Below are 26177 nucleotides of genomic sequence, written 5' to 3' on the forward strand. Positions count from 1 at the left end.
ATGACAAACCACACACATATTTATATGTCCTAACAAGTCATGATGCTATAACTTGATATTTACTTTTTTTTTCCCTCCCTTTGTTTCAGTTAGACTAACTTCGAATTGTGGGAAAAGAAATTTAGAATCCGATACTTGAATTTAAAAGCACAGCTTGTAAACATCCAAGAAATGGCCATTATGACTAAAGACTTAAACGGTGGAGAGCTTGCTTTCATTCTCATAATTTAGCTTTGTCAAAAGGGCTCAAATATTGTCAAAATCAAATGAGTTTAGCTTGATCTGATTCTCACAATCCAGCTTAGCTTAATACTATTTACAAAGTATGAAGGGCACAAATCTTGTCTTATCTTCTTTATCCTCAAGTGAGAGGTTAATGGGAGACAAATAGACAATTAATTTCTAAAACATTGAAAAGGATACCATAATTCATTACCACAGAAATAGGTGAATGCTCTTGTGATCATGATTCCAAAGTTGCAAAAACATCATTGAGAGGCCAAATTCGAAAAGATTAATGACCATATTTGGCCCAAAATCATTAAAGCACTTCCTCGTCAGGAATCTTCTTATGGTCCTACTTGGATCTACTTTATTATTGTTTTTTTCTTCCAAAAGCATATGTTTCTTGAAACTACCTAGGACATCAAGAGTGGTGCGGCAAGGGGATACATTGCATCATGACCAGGGGAAAATGTGAGACTGAAAACATTTTTCTTTAGGCCCTCTTTTGGGCTGATTCTGTCTAGATTGAAGTATGAGATACTGTATAAGGATTAGTCGAGAACATAAGGCATAGCATTTTGTAAGAATTCAAGGGGTATCTCATACTCAATAAAGTATGAAAACTAAACCCTGAACTTCCCTTGCATTTTTCTTCTTCTCATCCTTCCTTTTCATTTATTTATTTGTCCTGTTTGGATTGTAATTTTCTGAAATTTTTTGTAAAATATGTACTGTAACAATTTGATACGTGTGAAGTAAAAAGGTAATTGAGAAATGTGTTTATGCAAAATTTTTTGGTAGAGAATGGCTTTCCAAACAAGTTAAAAAAAGGGAATTGCCACTGTGGTGTTCCATTGCTTGCATTTCCCATTGGTTGGTTGAATGAGGAATAAGATGGAAATTAACCAAAATTTCCATTGTGGTGTTGTGCTGTCAAGATTCTTCTGGTTTCATTAAAGAGCAGCACGGGTGCCGCATTTCTTGAAATCGTGCAACCATCAACCGGCCAAAGTTAAACGCAATCAATTGAAAAACGAACAGCTTTAGAGGTGGCAGCGGCAAGTTGCAGAAATATTTCCAGCTTTGGCATAGCATGAGGGCAATTCTTTGAGGTGTCCCATCCAATTCTTAGGTAGATTCTTGCGCCTTGTTTTTGTTTACCAGAAACAGCAGTATTCAAGTACCTAGAAGAGAAAGATATATGATTTGTAGCCACATAGATCCTTTGGGGATTTCAATTTAAAAAAAAAAAAAAACCAAGTTAGAATGTTGTTCAAAATAAATCACAATGTCTGTGGCGATCATTGTTCTAAATCTAAATGGATGAATACAAAGTTGTTAAAACACTTTCAAAATTTATGCGTGTACATTTTCGACTTATTGTTGTAGGTTTTATAAATTTAATTAGAGTAAATCTTATATATCCTGACAGTGTATATACTAGCACCGTTTGATTCATGACAAGTGTGTGAAAGTTGAATTTTATATAGTTATCATTCATCCAACGCTGACAGCGTATATTTTAACGTGTTATTTTTACACAAGATTAATCCATTAAATTAACGTGTTATTTTCACACAAATTCCAAATATCACCTTAACGAATGTAATTCGATTGATTAACAAAAAAACGTAACTTAATTGATAAAACACTTCACTTGTAATCGACGGATCTCAGTTTCAGGGTCCCACCGTTGATTCCCTTTTAAAGGAAAAAGGAAGTGGAAAAAAAAAGGCACAACACGTTATGTTATACACGAGGATGTGTTTTTAGACTCAGTCTAAGATCTTATTGGAATCATTTTTCCTATAGGTTTGGGTCTCCTACCAAGAAGCAACTCATATGTTTGCATGACATATTAATTACCGATATGCTATTATCTCCCTTTTTCCACCCCCACTTGGCATTATACTTTTGGCTGTTGAACAGCAAAGTTTGTAACCAATACGCTGTGATCATTTTATTTTATTTTTTTTTCTTTCGAAGTCCAAAGAGCTTCCGTCAATTTTTACAAATCTAAACTTCGAGGGAACTTCAAAAGTCGGTATCCTTTGAGGTTCCACAGGAGACTTATAACTACCAACCCAAACCCTCCCAATTCTGATGTGGGATACGTCAAAGGGGACGACACCCCAAACCTCCGCAACGGGGAGCCTGCTGCCTGTGATCATTTTATTGAGTGGCTTAATAATGATGAATTTTTCTTCCTTTGTCCAGCACACTTTGAGTGCATTGGATGGGCCAAAGCCTGATGCTTCTTCCATATTTCAGTGCTCAGAAGGACACATGGATTCCCGGAAAAGGGGCCAGAACTCGGCCCCAGCAAAAGATTTTTTTTTTTTTTGGTTATTGTTTTTGTTTTTGTTCTGTAGAAGCAAAGAATTTCTAAAACCTCATACCAAGACGTCACTTCGAGTTTAATATCTTTTATCCCTTTTAGCGGCTAATTTGAGCAAATCCTTCAATCGTAAAGAATTTAAATAAAAAAGTTACTAATAGCAGCTTTAATTTGTACAATGTGATTTTTGGTTTGAGCTTGTTGAATATAATTTGCCAACCACTAATTCTCAAGAGCCAAAAAGAATGATTTATTTTTTTTGATATACTGACAGTGACAGTGTATGTAAGATTAATCTCAAAATGAAACAATAGTCATGCTAACAATATTGCGCTTTCTATCATCAATTTTTAATTGCACATGGATCTAAGGTAATACAGGTTTTGTCATGCGTTTGGTTAGGATTGGATGCAAATCATATTGTTATAGCATTTTATTTGATTTGATCGAGCAGGTCTTGATTTAGTGATTAAAGTTGAAGTTTCAAGAATTACACAGTCTTGGGTTCAAATACCTCTGTTGGTTCAAGTACCCCTGCTTCGTCCCCATTTTTTAGATCTCACCCTTTTCCTGCTGGGAAAAAAAAAAAAGAAGAAAGACTTGAGAAAGGTAAATTCATTCTATTATCAAGAATTGCTGTGTCATCAAATTTTGAGTTTTGGCAAATATCAATTTATCGCCCTGACGTGTGGTTGCTGCTCTGCAGGCTAACGGGTTTTAGCCCCGACACTTCATCCTGCGGCCCAAAACTGCTATTACAGTAAATTGTAAGTAGTCCAGCAAAATTGCTGGTCCGGCTCAAACTTGACTCCAGAATGCAAATCTTTGCGCAAAGCGCCCGATGTATATGGCATTAGCCCAAAACTGTTTAACTTTGGGGATAATTTTATAGACCCCCCCTGAAGTTTCTGATAGTACCACTGACATCCCCCAAAGTTCTGCAAATATTCCTGATGTCCTTTTTTTTTTTGGGGTAACAATTCTGCCCAAGTCATAATAAGCAACACTAAAAATCTGATTTGAGGAGTGAGAGGATTGTTTCATTCCACAAATGGCAATAATAATAATAAAAGGTGGGAAACAATGACCAATATTTTGTCATAATTTGCAGTTTACCAGGCACCCCACTTATTTTAGGTTGTGTTTGGATTGCATTTTCCGTCATTTTTCATGGAAAAATTACTGTAGCGATTTGATATATGTGAGGGAAAAAGGTAATAGGGAAATGTGATCACGGAAAATGATAATATTTTCCGACGAAAACCTTCAATCCAAGCAAGGCCTTACTTTACTTAGGGCAAATATTTGACATGATCAACAAGGAAATTTCCATGATTTAGACCTAAAAGTTCACAACTACCAACCTTCTTTGCTTTCTTGAACTACTAACCTTCCTTGCAAAGCAAGAATAATAATATTTTGTTAAAGTCTGACTTCTTCAATCACAACAAGATGCATGCTATTAGCACCATTTTTTTTGTGATGGAAATTTTTATTTATCATTACTGAGATATCAAAATTTGTTATTTTTGTTATTGAAGGGTTAAGTTTTATATGTCCACATATTTTTGTAATGCAATCTGTTTTACCCTTTTAATGTGATATAATTATATATTTTTAATTATGTTTTTCATTGTTCATCCCTTCTAGTTTATATTTTCTTTGGATTGATAATATTCTCCTGTTGTCTTGTGATCAAGGGTTGAACTAATAGGGGCCAATGAGGGCAGTTGGGTTCCCAAGTATTGAGATTTTTCTTTTTGCTCTTGGGAAATTTTGAGAACTTTCATCTAAAGTTTTTCTCTTGCCCCTCCTAGATTTTGATAAAGTTTCATTGCCCCCTCTACCTTGCTTTTGCTTTATGAAAACCTCAACCAATTACTCATCTTTAAGTATTTTCATTTGTATATTTCATTAATCAATATATAAAGTTCAACTTGCTATTAACTGCATTAGCATTACATATAGACTTGTTAACATTTTGTCTATTATGTTAAGAAAAATTAATTAAAGTTGAAATGCCTTCATCTTTCAATTAATTATTTCATTTTTGATATGCCAAATTAGAAATTTAAGTATTTGGTTCTACATATATATGACCCTTCATGTGTGAAGTTGAAAATAATAACTCTTCTTAAATACATAAAACCAACACATACATCTAATTAGTAACATTATCTGTGTATTTTATAGTGACTTTATGAGATATTATGGTTTTTCAAAATTTGATACTAGAGAATAGTTAAATATAATTTTTTTTCCTTAAAATTGTAAGAATGAGAAGATAGAGAAATCAGTGAATAACTAATTCATATTTCAAATCGGTAATGAATATGCAGATTCCTTATTGTGTTTCATATAGTTTCCCATATTACTACAAGACGAAGATAAAAAAAATGCACGGAGGATCAACTGCCCATTGCAGAGCATCTTTGTACACAAAACAAGTGCTAATTGCTAGATGATGCGGTATCTGGCAAAGTTGTTTTTGGTATGGAAGTCTCGTGCTCTTTAATTGATCAGTTACCAAGCTTGAACTTAATTGCAGAGTTCAAACAAAACAACGACAAAGATGGCTTCAAGTTACACAGTTCCACTCAAAGAAACAGAAAAGATACTTACAGAAATTAGGCGGGAAAAAAAGTTTAAAGCTTCACTTTACAGAATTCCAGTACAAAGAAAGAACTAGTAATATACAGAGTTGTGTAAAGTGATTTTTACCTGACTAAATGTGCTAACTTGTTTAATCTCTAGACTCAATGGATATTGCTGATGATCCTCTACTACTTGTGTTGGTCTCAAATTCCTCAGCCATCTCGCGTGGAGCCAGGAAAGGTTTTGGAGGCATAGGCACAAGGTCAGCATCTCCTTCAAGCATCTCAACGATTTTGTTCATTGCTGGTCGATCATCAGGCTTCATCTGTATGCACCACAAAGCTACCAGAATCATCTTCGTTATCATCTTCCTTTCTTCTGCATTGGCCAATACCATGTCTATGTCCTGTCCAGCTTGTAATTGGTCATAAGCCCAAGAAGGGAAGTAAATCTGACTAACATGCTCGGCACCTGGATTTCTATTTTCCCTTCTGCTTGCCATTTCCATCAACAACATTCCAAAGCTATAAACATCGGCTTTGTATGAGGCTCCTCCAATGTTCTTGTAGAACAACTCTGGAGCCGTGTACCCCATTGTCCCTCTTGCAGCAGGGAGGGATACGAAACTTTCATTATTTGGATATAGTTGAGCAAGCCCGAAATCAGATATCTTGGGATTATAGTTCTCATCCAGAAGAATGTTATGGGGTTTGATATCAAAGTGTAGAATCCTCATGTCGCAACCTCGATGTAGATAGTGAATCCCACGAGCCACCCCAAGAGCAATCTCAAACACTTTCTCATAGCTCAAGGAAACAGATTGTGACTGTCCCTTTGGGAAAATGTACTTGTCAAGAGAGCCATTGGGCATGAACTCATATACTAAAGCTCTTTTTGATCCTTCGGTGCAGAAACCAACAAGCTGCACCATATTTACTTGGTGAATCCTTCCCATAGTAGCAACTTTGCTCACGAATTCTAGCTCACTAGTCGTGGTGTTTTCCATTATCTTCACTGCAACAAAAGGCCCACTGCGAAGTTTCCCTTTATACACAGATCCACAGCTGCCTTCACCCAGCTTCTCTCTGAAGTTCCCTGTCATTTTCCTGATCTCGCAGTAACTGTACTTAATTGGCATGAGGCTAGTTTGACTTTGAAGGAACTCTTCAATGGTTTCATCGGCTGATAAATGTCGTCTTCTCCATTTATACACCACTAATACTGTTAAGCACGTAATTCCACATACAAATCTTAGTCCAAGTAGGGGTCCTGCAGAGACACTATAGTGAGAAGACTTGGTGTTGGAGTGAAATAGGCTATAGCAAGGGATCAAGTTTTTACCTACAGAAATGAGCGCATAAAGTCCAATTATGGTACCCCAATACTCGAATGTACCTGCATTTCTCAACGAAATAATGAGGTCAGAATCTTTAATTAATCATGTGATCTACCAAAGGAATTGCAGAACTTTAGCTTTCACACTGAAATTGCAAAAGTTAAGGCAAAACATAAATTTTAGTCAGTATATGGTAACTCTTTGAGCACATTCCAGTATTTGAATTCAACTAATCTATTACCATGTTCTATATTAGGCATGCCTTTTTCAGTCAGCTTATTATTAATCAATAATTCTCTTAGCATCCAATGTCTAAGCTGTTGCATATGTTCTGAATCGAGATGTGGATTACTACTCATTGATCTAGACTGAAATGGACCTTAGACTCTCAAACAACTCTAAGAGTACTTAATCAATACCCAATCCTCCTTGAAGCATCACTAGAGTTCACCAAACCAAGATCAGTTTGCAAAAACGACTCAGACGAAGTAGAGTGCGAGTAGTAGTCCAAAAATACTAATGCTCAAGCTTTTCTAGGTATTCAAGTTGCTTGAGCTCGGTGAGCGCCAACTAGACCTCAATTTTTGACAGACAAGCCTGCAATTAGCTCAATCCTTTTCATATTTAGTCAAAAGCATTATAAACCTACTCAGATCATAAGGAAACCAATTAAGAAAGAGGGGAAATATTCCAATGGTACTTACAGCGTAATGGAAGTTCCGAAAGCGGTTCGTTTTCATAGCAATAATGGCGACAAGTAACAGTGTTATTTTCGACACTGCAGAAACCATGATGATCGGCTTCACATTCTTGACATAACACCCTGATCCACGAGAGCTCAAACCCATAAGCCAACAACTCATGAACACTCGCCAAAGAAGTTGTAATATCCTTCACAGGCCCGAACTTTGAGACCTCGGTTGACATCTCAACCCCACAAGACTCCTCCAAATCCGATATTCTGAAATCTTCCCCGACAGCAATGTATCTATGGGCCCTGGAAGAGTTGGAAAATGCAGAACTACTACCATTTCTGCAGAAAGTATTTTCCATGTATCGCCAAGCATTTACAGGTTTTAAGCAGTTGAGGTATACTACTTGGGTGTTGTAATCATAGAGTTTGTCGTATACAGAAATTGGAAGATCGAGGTCATCAAAAGATGAATAAGTTGGGAAAGAGCAGGAATCGTTGTTGTCTACACCGGGGTCAACTGCTCGAATCGTGAAGTTTTCGTAAGTGATGGCCTGGACATGGAACTTCTTGGAATTTAAGGTTAGAATGGTGCGATTGTTTTGGCAGTCGAGTTCGTAGCTCGGGTCACCACAGTTCTTGGGATCGCCTTTTAGACGAAAAGGGTCAGCTATATTATGGAGATTCCCACAGGAAGATGGGATGCAAGAATCAGGACTATGAATACTGCTCGGGGCTCTGGAGCTGCTGCTTTGAACTATGAGGCAAAACAAGAGTAGAAAAGAGATGCAGAAGATCTGCTTTGACATATCTTGAAGGGCTACCAATGGACTGTGGAGTATAGTCAGAGATGGAGGGACGAAGTTTTGTTCTGGAAATTGTTTTATGGAGCTCTATGAAAATTTCAGGCATAAATTAATACAGTTCAGTTCTGCTAAGGCAGTTCCATTGCTGGTAAGGAACAATTTGGTCATTATTGACTGCCCTAGTCTTACTCGTCTTGCACAAGCTACGGGAACTTCCTCGATAGATATTATTATTAGTGCTTGACAATTGATGATTTACTAGTGCTTGACAATAGATTATTATTAGTGCTTGACAATTGATGATTTACGCGTAAACTGCTGATCTTGTCTATTAAATTAATTAAACATCTAATCCATCAGTCTCCACTTTAATTTTTGCCTTTTTTTTTTTGTGTTAAGAAAAAGCATAAATAATGATTACCATAAGATAAGACAGTGGTCTCGCTCTTTATTTTCATATTCTTCCTCGATACCTTGTGTCTCTGACAATCTCCCACGCTCCTAATTTGTCACAAAGATATCTTGCAGTATACATAATTAGGGATGCTAATGAGAACCAGCCTTTAAAAGAACCACACCCGAAGTGTAAGCTTAGCTCATGCTATGTAGAAGTAGTATCTATCGTGCATTTATTGAAAGATTTAACTCGCATCTACGTAAATAAACTGTGTATTTGGACGGTGGTTTATCTGCCAAATTTTATTTAACTACATCATAAATGCGTTTTTCAATAATCTTTTATCTTATGAATCATTTTTTTAATCTCAAATGCATTATATCAAAAAAAGTATTACAGTAGTAATTTTTCAAAATATTATTCTGAATAATCTCCTATCCAAACACACTCAATACTTCACATTGCTGTGTTTCCCTTGAGAATTTGTTAGCTTTTATTATCAAAATTTTCTTTCAGAACCATCTAAGATGATGAATGAAAGAAAAGTTGAAGAGTCCTCATGACTAAGTCCTCATTGGCCACCTAGATACTCTCCACATGCTATTGTTAAAAGTATAGTTATCAGGATCGCGATCCGTATCGTAGGATCGTACAATCTTATGATTCAAATCAAGACTAATAATTCATATCGTAAACAGGTTCAAAATTTGCCCTTAAATTAGCAAGATTGATAAGATCGTGATCGTATGATTGTACGATCTGGATGCGATCTTACTATTTTCAAAAAATTAAATAACAATTTTAGTATTTTGACTATATTTTTATGTAGAAAACTCAAAATTGAGTACCATTTGTTGTGCTATAAACTATATTAAGGGGGATTTAAATCCATGTGAATAACTCACTCCAATTCCAAATCTACAAAATTTGATGAATCCTTAACTTTAACTCATATGTTTCACTGGAGTGAATAGATGATTTTTGCTATATGTTATCACTTAAGGCTAGTATTTGATGTCTTTATTATAATAAATTAATATGGTTTAGAGTCTTTAGGATTGAATTAAATACTTTTGCAAAGTCTAAGTAGATAAGTGATTGGCTATAAATTTGAACCCGAAATACATGTTTTTTTTTGCATAAAATTCTATTCTCAAAATTTTCTTCAATTATTTGTTTATTTTATATCGATTTTTCAGTCAATTAAAATATATTTGAAACATTTCACTATATATGTAATACTTAATTATCCTATTATATAAAAAATGATGTAATAATCGATTAATAAATCATAGTTAACTAAATGTATGGTGTTTAGCTATTTTATTAATAAAACGATTTATACACATATAAATTCAACTTTTCTTTGTATATTGTCCCATAATTGAATTTGGATTTAGAATAAGAAAGAACAAGTTGTTTAGTTTAATCAAAATACATTTTGAATATATTACAAGTAGTCCCAAATTTTTATATAATTTCCAAATTGCCCCAAATACTTTATATAGCACAATTTCAACCTTGGTTATATTGATTGCACATGAATTACATTATTTGTGACTATATTTGTGAATTGCAAACTTAAAAATTATAAATATGATAATTTATTACATTTTTGATAGGTTCACTGATTCTACAATCTGATCGTTCCAACCAAAAATCGATTCTAGGTGGGATCTCGATTTTGAAAACTTTGATTGAAAGTCAAAACTTTGTAGACATCAAGTTGCAAGGGTAGCTATATGCAAGTTAACGAAGTGGATATATGAAATAATAAAAGTGATAATTTCAGAAATCTCCCCTAGTTTTCAATAATTTCACTAAGCTTTCTCAAGATTTTAAAAATGTATACTTACATCTTTGCCTGCCTAAAATGACAATATTAGCCTTACCATTTTAATAAAACTCCCTTATCAAGCATATATATATATATATATATATATATAGAAAGAATGGGATTTATAATTATTTTTTCTTTTCCTTTTCTCTTCTTATTCCTCTTTTTTTTTATATATATATTTTGTGAGTAAAATTACATAACTGTAAACTATAAATACCGATTCTAGTCACTATCATTATAAAATGTTTAACTAGTGACTCTTTTTTTTTTATAACTTTGAATGTGATCCAATTTTTTTGTTGATCTTTCTTTTTCTTTGTATCAAGAGCAACAATAAGTTAAAAAAAAACCATCCAAAACAACTAATAAATTATTGATAGTTCCAAAATTAAAAAATCTACAAACTCTAAAAGGATTATGATACCTAGTAAAACACTATTTATAGTAGCCTATCATATTGATAAAACTATTGTAATAATGGCTTATTAAATAATAAATATGGGTATTGAAAATTTGATGTTTTTCTTTACATTTGTGCTATATATTTTACAATTATTTTGGAAAGTACTATAAATATTATAAACTGAGGGCATTTTATGATGCTCATTTATATTTTTGACCAAGTCTAAGGTTTTGTTACCAAATGTGTCAAATTAAGGGAGGTGATTGTAATTTTTGAAATTTTATGGGAGCTCAGTAAAATTATTAGAAACATGAAACATCAGGGGAGGTTAAAGCAATTATGCCATAATAAAATCAATTCTCAAAAGAAAGAGTCAAACGTTAGGCTAACGTGCGTGGGATTGGTCCTACGCGTTTTCGTTTGTTTCCAGTTTCCAGTCTTCTACCTCTGCTAAGTGATAAGTAAGGCCCCAGTTGGTAATTGCATTATCCAGGTCAAAGTTAATGGTATTGCAATTTCTATATTGCTAAAATTCTTTCTCGTTTCCAGGCACCGGATCCAAATTCCGAATCCAAGTATCACTTGAGCTACATCTCTACTGAGCCTAAAATTTAATCTTACCCTATATTCTGACGAGAATCACTGGAAAGAAAATGCTAAAAAGACGCAGCGGAAGTGTTGGTAAAGCCATGGCTATGCTGCTTTTCGGCTTCATTTGCTTTTCATTTCTTGCAGATGCAGGGATTGTAGCAGCCCAAGATGAATGCTTGCCCACCAGGTGCGGCAACGGCACAGAAATCCGGTTCCCCTTCTGGCTAAAAGGGCATCAGCCGGATCGTTGCGGCTATCCAGGCTTTGAGCTAACTTGCTCTCCCAGCAACGCTACAGAGATGGAGCTTCAGTACCCGATTACAGCTTCAACCAACAATATAGTGATCCCTTTACGCGTTAGACTTGGGATTTATGAGATTGATTACAAATCCCAGGTGTTGACCAGTGATAGAATTACTGTTCCTGAATGCCTCCCCAGGCAGGTTCCTGAGGTGAATTCATCTGCCTCGCCATTCGGGGTAGTTAGTGTCTTCAGTACTGATGGCTTCAGTTTGTTTAATTGTTCTACTTCTTCCAACAACGGTACTAGGATTAATTCCAGAATTGGGTGGCCTCTTCCTTGCCTTAGTTCCCCTGCATTCCAAGTCCTTTACTTGGATTCCTTCTATAGTATTTCTGACTTTGCCCAGCCATCTTGTGTAAAGATGTACAACATTTCTTATGTTCCAAAAGCTGTGTTTACTGGGCAAGAGCAATATGAACATTATAGTCATTATGATTATGTTCGTCTCAATTGGTCCAAACCATCTTGTGCAAATTGTGAGGCAAAAGGGGAGTATTGCAGGTTAAAGATCAATGGCACAAATGATGAAACGGAATGTGTTGACATTCCTAAACAGCCTGGGGATGGTACTTGTCTTCATCGTGTTTAATTTTCCATTCATGCTTCAAACTTATTTGCCTTGATATGTCTGTACAGATTAAGACACATTTGCGTCAACTATTTAAGTAGAATAAGATAGTTTGTCTCATAATTTGTAGATATGTTGACACTTTTAGTTCTTGGGTATCAACGCCATAAGCAGAATGGTTTGACCAGTGTGTTGCCTGTTATGTTGCAGGTTCATCCAACAAAAAAGCAATAATTGCCGGTGTAACAGTAGCTGTGGTCGTTGTATTCACAGTTCTCCTTGTGTTGTCTGTCGTTTTCATATCGAAAAAAAGAAAGAAAGAGCAGCAGAAAAAGTTTGAGAAATTTCTGGAGGATTACAAAGCTCTGCGGTCCATAAGATTCTCTTATGCTGATATAAGAAAAATAACATATCAATTTAAGGAGAAATTAGGCCAAGGAGGTTATGGAACAGTGTACAAAGGAAAGATCTCTGATGATACATTGGTTGCTGTTAAGGTCCTCAGCAATTTTAAAGGGAATGGCGAAGAATTCATCAATGAAGTAGGTACAATTGGCAGAATTCACCATATAAATGTGGTTCGGCTGGTGGGATTTTGTGCAGATGGATACAGACGGGCACTCGTGTACGAGTTCTTGCCAAATGATTCCCTCCAAAAGTTCATATCTTCCGGGAAGCAGCTGATTCGTTGGGAAATGCTGGAACGAATTGCCATTGGCATAGCCAAAGGGCTTGATTATCTTCATCAGGGATGCAATCAAAGAATTCTTCACTTTGATATTAAACCACATAATATCTTGCTAGATCAGAATTTTAGTCCCAAGGTTGCTGATTTTGGCCTGGCCAAATTATGTTCGAAGGAGCAAAGCATAGTGTTCGTGACTGCTGCCCGAGGGACAATAGGCTATATTTCACCTGAGATGTTCTCTAGAAACTATGGTAATGTATCTTACAAATCTGATGTTTATAGTTTCGGCATGTTGTTGCTTGATATGATTGGAGGAAGAAAGAACTTTCACGCTGGGGCAGATGATAGCAGTCAAATCTATTATCCAGAGTGGGTGTATAATCAACTGGAGAAAGGAGAAACCTTTTCAATCCAAATTGATGAAGAGAAAAACAGTAAAATATTCAAGAAATTGGCAATTGTGGGGCTTTGGTGCATTCAGTGGTATCCTGCTGACCGGCCTTCCATGAAAGCTGTGATTCAAATGCTGGAAGGAGAAAACTTGCCCATCATGCCGCCAAACCCTTTTGCTTCCTCAAAAGTTGGAAAGACTGATGGAAGCTTTTCCACTTGGGAGGGAGATAGCATTTCTGAAGCAATTGAGGGCAATTGTTAACCTTTTTTTTTTTTTTTTTTCCTGTGGTAGTATATCGTTTACTAATATTCAGCATATATCAAATACATTCAGGCTAGAAAATGCTGCTTTCTTCAGAAATGTTCCCACTTCTGCTGTTAGAATTGTTTCTGATAGTGTTAGTTTAATCAAAGCTGTGGAATGTGGAGGCTCCCTGCTATAGAATTCAAGTGTTTTGGACCTTTGGTACTGTGTAATGGGTGTATAGATGAGGATTTACTGGTGTACATACGGCTGTTGTGCCTAGATTAATAAAAAGTTACTTTGCTAAAAAAAAAGTCATCTTTTCAGTTCTTCGTTTACTCATAGCTAGTTTGGGAGTTTAGAATAGAAAAGAAAAGAAGAGAAAGGGTTAGAAAAGAAGAGAAAGGATGGGATAGGATTTAAGTTTCTATCTAAGTTGTTTGGGAGTTTTGAAAAAGAAAAGAAGTTGAGTGGTTTTCTTTTATTTGAGAGTTGAAAACAGGTGAAAAGAAAAGATGTTCAAATAGGTTATTTTACAAAATTGTCCTTTTTGTAAATAAATGTGAATTAAGTAAGCTAAGGGATTCATCGGGAATTAAAAATTTTTGTATCATGATTTTGAAGGCAATATTGCCATATTGAAAAATTCACTTAAAGCATCGTCCCTTCCTTCCTTTTTCGCCCAACCTTGGGCGGAAAGTTGTCCAAATACAGGAAGTGAAGTCTTTCTAAATCCTTTCTGTTCTTCTCTTTTTGGCTTTCAAACGATGGAAAAAATTTATAATCCTTTCAAAACCTCTCTTTTCTATCAATTTCCTTCCTCCCAAACTAGCTATCAGTCTCTGGAATCATTCATCTTAGCTGCAAACAACATCTGGGAGCTGTTCACAGTAGTCACCACTTACCAATGAAATATGTAGCAACAGCCTATCTTGTTCAAACGCCATCTTCTGATTGTATCGCAGGCAAAGCCCAAAAGATTAGTCAGTTTTTTTCCGAATCATGTATTGTAGGAGCCACCTTGTTTTGGACCCCATGACATGGAGGAAACACGAGGCCATTCCCTCTTGTGCAGGTAATAGAACCCTTCATGATCGACCGTCTCCTGCTAAATGGTCCATATTCATTTGTATGCTGACAACCTTAGCTACCCTAACATGTTATTGAGCTAAAATTGGATCCAATTGGGTTCGATGAACAGATGAAGCGATTACTAGCTGTTTGTGGGATCTGCTTCTTCTTCATTTTCTGGTTTTAGGTATTAATCTGTTCTTCTTCTTCTTCTTCTGCTTCTTTTTTTTTTTTTTTTTTTTTGTGAGGATCTAATCTTTTGATCTCAGGAATGCTACTGCATCTATTCTAATGTAACTGTCGGATTAGAATGGATTGCAATGCATGTATTCAAGTTATCTTTGTGAAAGAGGTAAAAGGAGTCGGTAGAAAGAAAAGTTAAGAATGACACAATAATAGAGCCAACATTGACCTTGTAATTTTCCTGGCTGCCTGTTCTTCATCTGCCGCTCCAGAAGCATCGGGGGTTTACAGCCTTCTTTAACAAGAGGGTAAGATTGGTTTGACGAATGTTGAATTTAACTTCCCTTTGATTTAGGAACCTGCAATATAGCCCTTGTGATTTCGATTAAATTAAAAATTGGATGAAAAGCGTCCAAATTAACTATCGCACGTGAAATGTCAATATTTCCTTTGCTATATGACCAAAAACACCTCTAAAAATATGAAAAAAAATATCTATAATAAAAAATTTTTGTATATATTATTCAATAAAATATTTTAAAAAACATATCAAAAATAGCTAATCCAAATCGAGTTACGGTGACATTAAGGAAGGCAAACGAGCCTTTCTACGTCTACATGGACACGATATCCGTACTACATTCATCAGAGTTAAATAAGCTAAAACCAAGGAGAGCACGTCCACTTTATTACTATCATGAAACAGTTTATTAAGGAAACTTTGAGACTAAGCACAGCTTTCTTTGTTTTTTTTTATTATTTTGAGTATACTACAGAAAAAAAAAATAGTCTCAATAGAATTGATACGCTGTGGGAAAAAGTTAAGTAATTGCATTAACTAAATGAATGGATCCTTCTTTTTTTTTAATTTCTGTTTTTACTTGGTAAGAAGTAAGAACGTTTTTTAACAGATGCTTCAAGCGATATTCTTATGCATATAACTTACCATTTCAATGCAGATTGACATTTATTATTCTCTCTTTTATAATTAGTTTCCTAATTTAGCTTGATTTTGTTCAAAATGTTAACACCTCAATTAGTGGATGTGTTGGATACCTGTTACTCAAAATCTTATTTATAATATATACTCCCTCCGTCCTACTTTGATAGTCATGTTTTCCTTTTTCGTCTGTCCCAAATTATAGTCTACTTTCCAATTGAAGAATGTAGTTATATTTTAATTTTACTAAAATACCCTTATTCAATATAAGTTGTTGTTACTATAATCCTACCCCATTTAATGAGAGTTGATTCTTTTTTTACCATCAATTCAAGTTCCCATAAAGTTGTACTATAATTAATGTGAGGGTATTTTAGAAAAATAACTACCTAAATTAATTGTTCCAACAAAGTTAACTATTTTTTCTTAAACTGTGTAAAAAATAAATCAGAACTATTATAGTGGGACGGAAGGAGTATAATGGTAGAGCGTTGAGTTTAGTGTAAACTCCTTTGTTTTTCGAGTCACATTTTAGATTTCCAAAGTTGCTCTCGCAATCACTTAATTAACTTCTGATATCTGATCATATGTTGCTTATATTGCACTTTCAACCATAATTTTTTTTTTCCGAAACGATATTTGATTATATTACTTTCAAAAATATACAAGTGCGAGCGAAGGCTCGAAATGGCTTTCCAGCCAGTGTACTTAACACTGAGGAAACATCAATTCCTCATCAATTGTGATGCCTAAGGCATACATGCTGATACTAGAGCTTAGATAATTTTTATCACTACTAGCTAGACAAAAGGAGCACATATGAAACAACCTTTTCAACCGTACAATATCTTCCACCAGCGTTGCTATTCTGCTGTCACTTGCCTTCTGAGTTCGAATATGATTGAGGAGTTGCCTGTTCTTCACTTGGAACTGTACTTTCCTTTGGTGCAATGTAGTTGCTTTGCACATAGCCAGTTTTAATGTTACATAATCACTACAAACATTTTAACTACCCAAGTACATCAAAATATTATTTAAAAATTTTTAAAAGATCAAAGTTTATTCTTTATTTATAAAAATTTTATATTAATTTGTTTCATATAAAAAAAATGATTTTTCATAAATTGTGCACACATATCGAGTGCACCTTATCACCAGTGTTAAATGAACATGGGACCTTTGTTGGTATTCAATAATACACTGTTGGTACTTTGCAGCTCACTGAATTCATTGACCAGATATTCCTTGACCAGGTCACTGCTCACGTTTCACCAGGTTCATCATTGTATGATGTGCACATATGGCTAAATCACAGAGACCTCCCTAAAAGATTGCTGTAATTGCAAAAGCTCATCCTAAGATTGTATTTGTGAAAGTAATCCTATAGTTTAAATTTCAACTTATAAAAGTACGAACGAAACTATTGTCATGGCATATGTTAGACAATATAACAAAGTTAAACAAAAGTGGTAGTTCGGATGACTAAAATAACACATACTCCCTCCGTTCCATTGTGATAGACCTGTTTTCCATTTTCGCCTGTATCAAATTATAGTCCACTTTTCAATTGAAAAATATAGTTGTATTTTAATTTTTTTTCTAAAATACTCTTATTCAATGTAAGTTGTTGTTAATATAAACCTACCCCATTTAATGAGAGTTGATTCTTTTTTTACCATTAATTCAAGTTCCCATAAAGTTTACTCTTATTAATATGAGGGTATTTTAGAAAAATAGGTACCTAAATTAATTGTTCCAACAAAGTTAATTATTTTTTCTTAAATTACGTGAAAAAAATCAGAAATATCAAAGTGGATGGGGACTATCACTCAATTTATCAGAGAATAGACACTTTTTTTTTTTTTTTTTTTTTTTTTTGCCTTATCTCCGAGAGAGGTTGTGAATCTTACAAAAGAAAAATGAAATGACTTGAGAGTCCCAACCAATAAGTTAATAGTGATTGTCGCTTTCATATTGTGCATAAGGGGTTAAATTTGAGAGTCCCAACAATAATGAATTCTAAAAACAATTTTCAAGAATATACACGTAGAAGACCACAAATTGCATGCAATGATGCAGTGAAAATTGAAAATCTCCAATCCGGCAATCTCCCAAGTCTTCCCACAAAATATATTAGCCAACCATCACAAAAGTCTTCCCATTTCACAGTTCAGGAAAATGGCTTCAACCCAAGATGAGCAAAACAACAAGTCTACCAACCGGGCATTGGAGCCGGATCTGGATACTCCAAACCAACCTGGGCTTGAATTCGCCCAGTTTGCAGCCGGGTGCTTCTGGGGAGTGGAGTTGGCTTTCCAAAGATTGGAAGGCGTTGTGAAAACTGAAGTGGGTTATTCTCAGGGACACGTTGATAACCCGAATTACAAGTTGGTTTGTACCGGATCTACTAACCATGCTGAAGTGGTTCGGGTTCAGTTTGACCCTACTATTTGCCCGTACGCTAATTTGCTCTCTCTTTTCTGGGCTCGCCATAATCCCACCACTCTTAATCGCCAGGTTTCAAATGATTTGGCTTTCATATATATTTTTTTGTTTCATTTTCTGCTTTTTTTATTTGTTTGTTAGTTAATTTTTATTTAATTAATTCATATGAATCCTTTATTTTAGTTGAAGAAAAAGTTGAATTCCAAATTTAGTAATTATTTTCTCGTTTCTGTTTCAATTATGGATTTTTGGGCAGTGAATTTGTTTGTCAGAGGGGATTGGAACGGGAAAAAAAGTTCTTTTTTTTTTTAATATTATCTTGGAACGGAAAGTTTCCTTTTGTTGTTGTTTTTTTTTTTTTTGCAAATTTTTTTGGTTTGAGTTTGAAACGAATAAATTTGACATGGGTTTGTTTTGTTTTATCTTCATCTTAATTATCATTTGATGTGATAAAAAATTTATTCTTGGCTTGGGCAATGATATGACCCAAATTTCTTGATTGAGGTATTCTTCACTTTGGTGTATATAGAATTTTGTAAGGGGGAACAAAGAAAAAAGGGAATGTGGAGTATTAAATCTAACAACAAAGAATGGATATCTACATTTTCACCCCAATTAATTCGCATGATCAAAACAAGGGCTTAATTTTCAGGTAACTGCATTAACTGTTAACTAGGCGAATACAAAATCTATTATTAACTGTTAATGCATTAACTGCATTAACAAAATCTGTGGGAGATATTTTCTAAGTTGGTTTACGGATTTTGGGTATAGTGGTGGAGATTAGAGGCAACGTTGAGCAAGATGTGAACTTCTTATTATTGTTGCATGGCTCAACAGTTTCAAAAAAGGTTGCCATAGAATTCAGTTGACGAGCTGTGTGTGCTACCAAGGAGCAAGTAATCCTCCAATGTTATGTAGTTTTGCCTACCGGTGAGTAGGTAATCCTCAACCAACGCTTTCGTGTTCTGGGCATTTAGCGAATGCTTCTACAGTGTTAGTAGGAAAGGGAACCTAGAGCTTATTTGAGTGAGCTCCCCTATGCAGATTGATTAGATACCTTTAAAAGAAATGCAGAGGATGTATTGATCTCACTTGTGATCATGGTTTCAAAGTCGCGGTCGCGGTTGTGGCCCGCACCGTTCCACATCGGTCTCAGTATATCTGTTGCGGTCTCGGCGAGACGCAAATTTTTGAAACATTTAATATTCTAAAAATTGTGAATAATATAAAAAAAGATAAACAAAAATAATAAAAATTAGAAAAAATAATAAAAATTCAAGTTGACTTGGGGTGACTCGGGGCGATTCGACCGTTTTTATCTATCTCGAAGACGTCTTGGCCGAGTTCTCGATGATCCTTTATCTTGGAGTCATCTCATTCCGGTATCGTATCGGAGAGCTTCGTTCCAATGACGACTCGATCGAGTTGTCTCGGACTTGGTCGAGTCTTTGAACCATGCTTGTGAGAAGAATTCTTGGGAGGGCCATTTTGGTAGTATATAGCAAATCGATTAGTGCTAATTGATTAGGAATTTGATGATGGTTTCTCAACAAAGAAGTTGTTTTTTGGATTAAAATGTTCGACAGTGCAGGTCTTGCTTGTATCTGTCAATTCGGTTGCACATCCTTCAGGTTGCTTAAGTTACTTTGCTGCTTGATCTCTGTTAGGGTGGTGATGTTGGCACACAATACCGGTCAGGAATATACTACTATAATGAGACCCAGGCTCAACTAGCAAAAGAATCACTAGAAGAGAAGCAGAAGGAATACAAGGACAAGAGGATTGTGACTGAAATTCTTCCTGCCAAGACATTTTACAGAGCCGAGGAGTACCACCAGCAATATCTTGAGAAGGGTGGAGGGAGAGGTAACAAACAGTCTGCTGAAAAAGGCTGTAATGACCCAATCCGATGCTATGGTTGATGCAGGAGACATTGCAGGCATCATACTCGAATAAGGCTGTGAAGTAACACATTTCGTGATATGTTGCATTTATGCGATTAGACTTTTAACTCTACTTCACATTGCATGCTTCTATTATAACCTAAATGCTTTCAGCTTTTAAGTTTAAACCTTTGGGTCAACCTGTGATGTTTATCATAATCACCTATTGTAGCAAAGCCTGAACTATCATATTTTGGCTACTTGTATTATATATAATATGGAGATGTCTCTTGCAGAACAACCAATTTGTTGGATAAAGTTTTATTAAGATTTGTTTGATCCGAGTTGTGGAGATTCTGTGAGAATAGGGATCGTTTTATTTTCCAAAAAATGTCTATTTTCCGATGCAGTTCATCGATCAAGCAAAAGGAAACAGTTGACACCAGCTATAGTATATTGAGATCATTAGTATTCTTTTGGTCGTTATATTTAAAGGAGGATATGAGTAATTCTTTTCATCTAAAGATAGGAAATGCTCTTATTTGGCAAATTCAGTGATGGCTTTTCTCGAAGGGAAATAAAAGATATAGACGAGATAAAATTTTTATTGACCCATCAATCTTCTTTCAATCTCAATACATTAGTATCACAATCACAGTGGAATCAGTACGAAGCGATTTGAAGTTTCAAAGTTTTAAGAGTTGACGAGAACTGCAACTAGGAGAGGAAAGCAATATTATCACTAGCTTTTCACAGTAAAAGAAACTATGCTGTGTTTAGAGTTCATCCTTAGTCTCAGATGCATCAGCAGCTCCAACAGGATTACTGGAAGAGTTTTTGATCGGATATGAGGGTTCCATGGCTATACCACAAAGTCCCTCTTTATCATCTATCCCGCGCTGCATCCTGATGTAGCCTTTCTCTCCCCATTCAGTTCCCCAAGAATTCCTCACAATCCAATATTTGGTTCCATCAAGGGTAGTTCCGTAGCCTACAATTGCCACCCCATGATCCAGTTCTGTTCCACAGTCTCCAGTAAATACTCCCTGTCATCGGAAACCAACAAATGTTAGATATTAATCAGATAAAATCCATAAAACCTCTTGTTATTCTGAGTCTCTTCTCGTTTGCTATAGATATGTGAGATGCATCTCTTAAATGTGATCTTTGAGACCTGGTCTCAAAGTACTATGAAATGCTGATGGTCTATTATGTAAGATATATGATTAAAAAAGGTTTACCTCAGAGTAGAACTGAAAATCAGAACCACCGGCATCTATGGCAACAGAAACAGGTTGGTTGGCCGCTGCTTTCAGAAGTGCATCCTCATCATTGGGAGGTACATCTTCATATCCGTCGATTGAAACTACTGGCTGTTTCAACTACAAGTTGAAGCATTGTGTTCACGAAAAAATATATAAGATCAGGTACATCTCATACTAAGCTATCAAATTAGTTGCTTTACAATTCAATGCTACAAACTTTACCTTCCGCGTATCACATCTACCATCCGCTGCCTTGTAGGGATAGTTTTGCTCACTGGTGATACCTCCCTGTTTCTTGATGAATTGGAACGCTAAATCCATCAGGCCACCATTGCAACCTTGATTATCTGTGTTGTCACAATCGACAAGTTCTTGCTCCGATAATGAAACTAGCTTCTTTGTTCTGATATAGTTTATTCCCTCAACTGAAACCACTGTTGAAAATGCCCAACAACTACCTGTAGTAACATCATCAAGAAAGAATATGCAATCATAAGCATCATCATAACCAATTCCAGAGTTCAAATCTTAATTTGTAGCAATTTATAGACTGCATATATCAGGATATTTTTAACAGTAGTCTTACCACATTGGCCTTGATCCTTTATAGGATTTACAGCACCTTTCTGCCTCCAATCAACGGAAGGTGGAGCACGATCAACGTTAGCATACATAAAAGTTCCATTGTCAGCCTTTTGTCCTCTGAGCAATCTGTGATGCTTAATCTTGGATCCAGCATAAAAGCTTCTGAATTCATGGCTAGTCAGGTCAGCAAACTTGTTAAGTTTCAACTTGTAAGGTTTGTCCTTCTTGTTGAACTGATGGACATGGAGAACATTTGATTTGAACACATTGAACCTCTTAAGCTTCTCATCAAGACTTGTGGAGTCCCTATGATGGCTTCTCCACCTCTCGTACAAATCCCACAAACTCTCCTCAGTTTCTAACTCCTTTTCATGGAAGTCGAAACTCGATCCGATCTCAAGAACTAAAGCTAAAGAAAGAGTAACAAGCAAGAACTTCTTCATTTGCATTGAAATTGTGCCTAGTGATCAGCAAAGCGTACAAGTTATGATATGGCAAGTAAGTGACTGCTTTGTTTATATAGAAAACTTGATCTAAGAGATAGAAGGAGGAGGTATGGTTGAACGAGATAAGCTAATATTCCTCAATGATATCGATTTAAATGATTCCTTATGGGTAAGAACAACCTAAAAATAATTATGATACTCTATGGTCAAGGACTCATGATAGGGCAGCATGAGAATGTTTAGTACAGAGATGGATGGAGTGTTTCTAGCCTATCCTATCCAGGTTGATTATACAGGCAAGGCCTTTTATAAGTTCATATGGTTAGTAATTTAAACACTTTAAGCAAGGAAAGAAGAGAAAAAAGGCTGTTCAGGGAATGAGCAGTTATGAACCTTGCATTGCGCGAGTAAACGGAATTCCTTCTCAACTGACTTCCAAGAATTGGGAACCTTTTTGGTCATAAAGTTTCCTTGTTCAAATTCTTGTGCTTTTCAACCTGTGCTAATGTCATAAGGGACTCTAGGTCCAAGGAAGGAGTTAAAATTTTGAGATTAATTTCCAAGGTGCAATTTCTATTTTCCAAACCTTTCCTATAACTTTTCTATTGAAAATTGTGTGAATTTATCAATTTTTTTTTCATTGACATTGGTGTGAATTAGCTCAAAATTTGTTTCTATTGACAAAGAATTTAAAAAGAAAGAAAAGCAAAAAGCCCTTATGAAATAAGTATTATGGGGTGGTGGACTTGGGGAAGCTAACACGCTAGCTATCATGTTGTGTGGTAGCGCAAGGGAAGGAGAGGTGACGAATATAGCGGTTAGTTACGTTGTTAGGGACTCTTATGCCACGCTTTCTTGCATAGTGGCGAAATAAAGCGTTATTAACTGCTACTTTTGCTTATCCGAATTCAGATATTTTTCTGCAACATTTTTCTCTAAAAAGAAATATGAACAATTCTTCTCTTGGGAACAAATTACATGACCATTTTTTTTGGGGCTTAGTTTCTCTTAGGTATAGGAGTTATTCCTATAAAGTTCTTCATTTTTCTTTCTTATTAAAAAATTTTGGAACAACGAAAAATAAAATGATGGGAATAAGTGAGGTAAGAAAAGGAATGAAGAATGTGGAGTGAAAAGCTTAAAATATTTTGGCTGCCTTGGGAAAGGGTTATTTGAACAATTTGCTGGCCTTGTTACTACGAAATATTAAAAAAAAATTATGTCTTATAAGGGGAAAAAAATAAATTCTCCTCCAAAATTAGTAAATTTTTTTTGCATTTGGAAGCCTAAGTATTATCTATTTACCTCTAAATATTATAACAACGTGATTGAAGTTGACCAAATGTTTTAATACATATTTATGTATTAATATAGTGAAAATTAAAAACTATATATTCTTAGACGTAGTATTTCGGGCACGAAAGTCGACTTGTTCTTAAGATAATCCGACTGATTAGGTCTGATAACTATTAACTAATCAAATGTAAACTCTATAAATGTGGATCATCTAAAGAAAAGTGTCATACTTAGAATATTGTTTTTTTTTTTAAAAAAACTTAGAACTTTAATAACGAATACTCCAAGCCAAAAAGCTAAGGCTCAAGGCCTTAAGGGTATCCTATCCTTTCTCCTCTATCCATAATGTATTACTTTGTTTACTTCAACTGCACAAATAAAAAATGCAAACTTTGAGTTGATTTTCTTTGAAAAGATGAAGAGTCTTTAGTTTGATAAACAAGTTTTGCACTTAAAAATGTCGTGCCCATGAATCCATTACCTTCGTGTTCTTTGTTGCGTTTGTCATGTTTCAACTGAAGCTTCCATCTGAGGATACCATACATAAAGATGGGATTACACCAAATTCCTCCCTCAGCTATGCATTAGGTTTTGCCAAAAAAAAAAAGAAAAAAGGGAACAAGTTGCTTGTAGGACTTCTTTAGCCGGGGGATGGGGGGGCGCGGGTTTTCCAATCAAGAAGGGGCAAGAGTTAAACTTTTTGTCAGTTACATGTTTTTCTATCTATAGGTCTGATGATTATTATGCTTTCCTTGGTAATGAAAGGTGCAAAGTAGTATAATTAGTTGCTTGATTCATAAGTGACATTTCTTTGGTTTAGTGATAAGTGTAAGCTTAACTGCCAATTAATAATCAACCTGATGTATTCGTTTAGGTAAAATATAGCTAGAGTTGTCAAAAGAGGTGATTCGGACGGTTTGACCAGGTTATAATTGAGCAATGAGTATAACTAGGTTAAATCATTTATACCCATATATATATATATATATATATATATATATATATGTATATGGGTATAAATGATGGGTATACATTTAATGAATGGGTGTAGGTATATCATCCAATTATCATTTATGAGTCACTTAAAATTCTACTTATTTTTTTTTTCTATTTTTTCGCATGTTGCTTCACAAGAAATAATGGTATTTTGTTGTTATTAAATTGGTAAGAAATTCAAATTTATTTTCTTAATAATCATCAAAAGTTGAGTTTAAATGTATAATTATTTTTAAATTGGTATAAGTGAGTGAATCGAGTCAACCCACTACGCACCAATTAAATGAATTTAATTGGTTATCCATTTTGACCCATTTAAAATTAATGAACAACAAACTTAAAAAACCCAATTTATAAACAAAAATTCTTTACACAGGAAGGGTAACGTACCTAACCCTTTCTCGATATTATTGTTACTCTATCACCAGTTGATCAACCAAGGAAAAATACAAAACTCAAACTCGGAAAAACGATATAATTCCGATAAGAAAGATAATTATACCAAGAATAGTGACGTAGAAACTGCATTGTGCTTGGGAGAAGAAACTTGACAATTGTACTCTCACATATATTCAGAACTAGGAATTTCAAACAATTTAAACTAAGCCGAATCCAATAACGTTGAAGAGGAATATTTCCCCCCTTTTTGTTTTTAGTGCTGATGCTATGAAAAGTTGGCTTTGACAGATTATGAATCTTTGTCGACAAGGCAAATTCCAATCAGAGTACACTAACTCATTAAAGTTGGCTTTACTTTAATGAGTGGTTTGAACAAGAAGGTAACAGCACTGGTGCATTGTGCTCAATATTAGCAAAAGATGCAACCATGGCAAGATCTCTGGTTGCTTGCAGATTGGCGTTCCTCGTTCAGTCGATTTCGGGAGTAGCTTTGGCAGTCTTTTTGTCATTGGCACTGTCTTGGAGACTTGATCTTGTGGCTTTTGCAATACAAACAGCTGCCATCGGTGCCTTTTATCTCAAGGCCAAGATGATGACTAGCATATCCAAGAAAATGTTGCAATCACAAAACAGAAGCAATGAGTTAGCAAGTGAGGCAGTTGGAAACCATAGAATTATTACAGCATTTAACTCTCAGGAAAAGGTGATGACATTGTTCAAAGAAGCACAGATAAGCCCCCAAGAAAGAGAGTCCCAAACAATATTAGTATGCTGGTCTAGGACTATTCACCTTAGTGTTTCTTGTATCAACAAATATGGCATTACTTTTCTGGAATGTAGGCAAACTCATTAACCGTGAAAAGATATCGTCCAAGTTTTTTTTTTTTTGGCAGCATATTTCATTATGATGTGAGCGGGAAAGGTTATAGCAGAGGCTGGAAGCATGACAATGGATCTATCAAAAGGAACAGATGCACTGAAGTCATTCTTCATGATTTTGAAAAGGCTGACCAAGATGGAACCTGATGATCCAGATGCCATTATCCCTTCAAATTACATGGAAGAATAGAACTAAAAGACGTGGATCTCTTCTATTCAACAAGGCCAAAGCAGATGGTCTTAAACAATCTGAGTATAACAATTGAAGCAGGGGCAGTGGTTGCTTTGGTCGGTCAAAGTGGCTCCAGAAGGTCGGTCAAAGTGGCTCCAGAAAATCAACCATCATCAGAATGATTGAAAGATTCTA

The 26177-nt window shown here is 35.3% G+C and overlaps 4 protein-coding genes across 4 annotated transcripts; 2 read left to right on the forward strand and 2 right to left on the reverse strand.

The window, feature by feature from the left end:
• Positions 1-5136: 5136 nt before the first annotated feature.
• Positions 5137-8179, reverse strand: LOC113739515 (rust resistance kinase Lr10-like). Its single transcript, XM_027266739.2, has 3 exons — positions 7199-8179; positions 6500-6553; positions 5137-6427 (listed from the first exon to the last, which is right to left on the reverse strand). Exons 1-3 carry the CDS (start codon positions 7992-7994, stop codon positions 5307-5309), a joined length of 1971 nt encoding a protein of 656 aa, XP_027122540.1. The 5' UTR covers positions 7995-8179; the 3' UTR covers positions 5137-5306.
• Positions 8180-11105: 2926 nt separating this feature from the next.
• On the forward strand, positions 11106-13745 carry LOC113740462 (rust resistance kinase Lr10). Its single transcript, XM_027268090.2, has 2 exons — positions 11106-12092; positions 12305-13745. The coding sequence occupies exons 1-2, from the start codon at positions 11285-11287 to the stop codon at positions 13435-13437; spliced, it is 1941 nt and encodes a 646-aa protein (XP_027123891.1). The 5' UTR covers positions 11106-11284; the 3' UTR covers positions 13438-13745.
• A 3908-nt stretch (positions 13746-17653) lies between these two features.
• LOC113740423 (peptide methionine sulfoxide reductase) lies at positions 17654-20245 on the forward strand. Its single transcript, XM_027268050.2, has 2 exons — positions 17654-18130; positions 19729-20245. The coding sequence occupies exons 1-2, from the start codon at positions 17792-17794 to the stop codon at positions 19981-19983; spliced, it is 594 nt and encodes a 197-aa protein (XP_027123851.1). The 5' UTR covers positions 17654-17791; the 3' UTR covers positions 19984-20245.
• Positions 20246-20517: 272 nt separating this feature from the next.
• On the reverse strand, positions 20518-22499 carry LOC113740424 (vignain-like). Its single transcript, XM_027268051.2, has 4 exons — positions 21796-22499; positions 21432-21667; positions 21186-21326; positions 20518-20990 (listed from the first exon to the last, which is right to left on the reverse strand). Exons 1-4 carry the CDS (start codon positions 22241-22243, stop codon positions 20721-20723), a joined length of 1095 nt encoding a protein of 364 aa, XP_027123852.1. The 5' UTR covers positions 22244-22499; the 3' UTR covers positions 20518-20720.
• Positions 22500-26177: the final 3678 nt, after the last annotated feature.

This window comes from Coffea arabica, chromosome 4c (assembly GCF_036785885.1).
Source record: "Coffea arabica cultivar ET-39 chromosome 4c, Coffea Arabica ET-39 HiFi, whole genome shotgun sequence".
Lineage (NCBI taxonomy): Eukaryota > Viridiplantae > Streptophyta > Magnoliopsida > Gentianales > Rubiaceae > Coffea > Coffea arabica.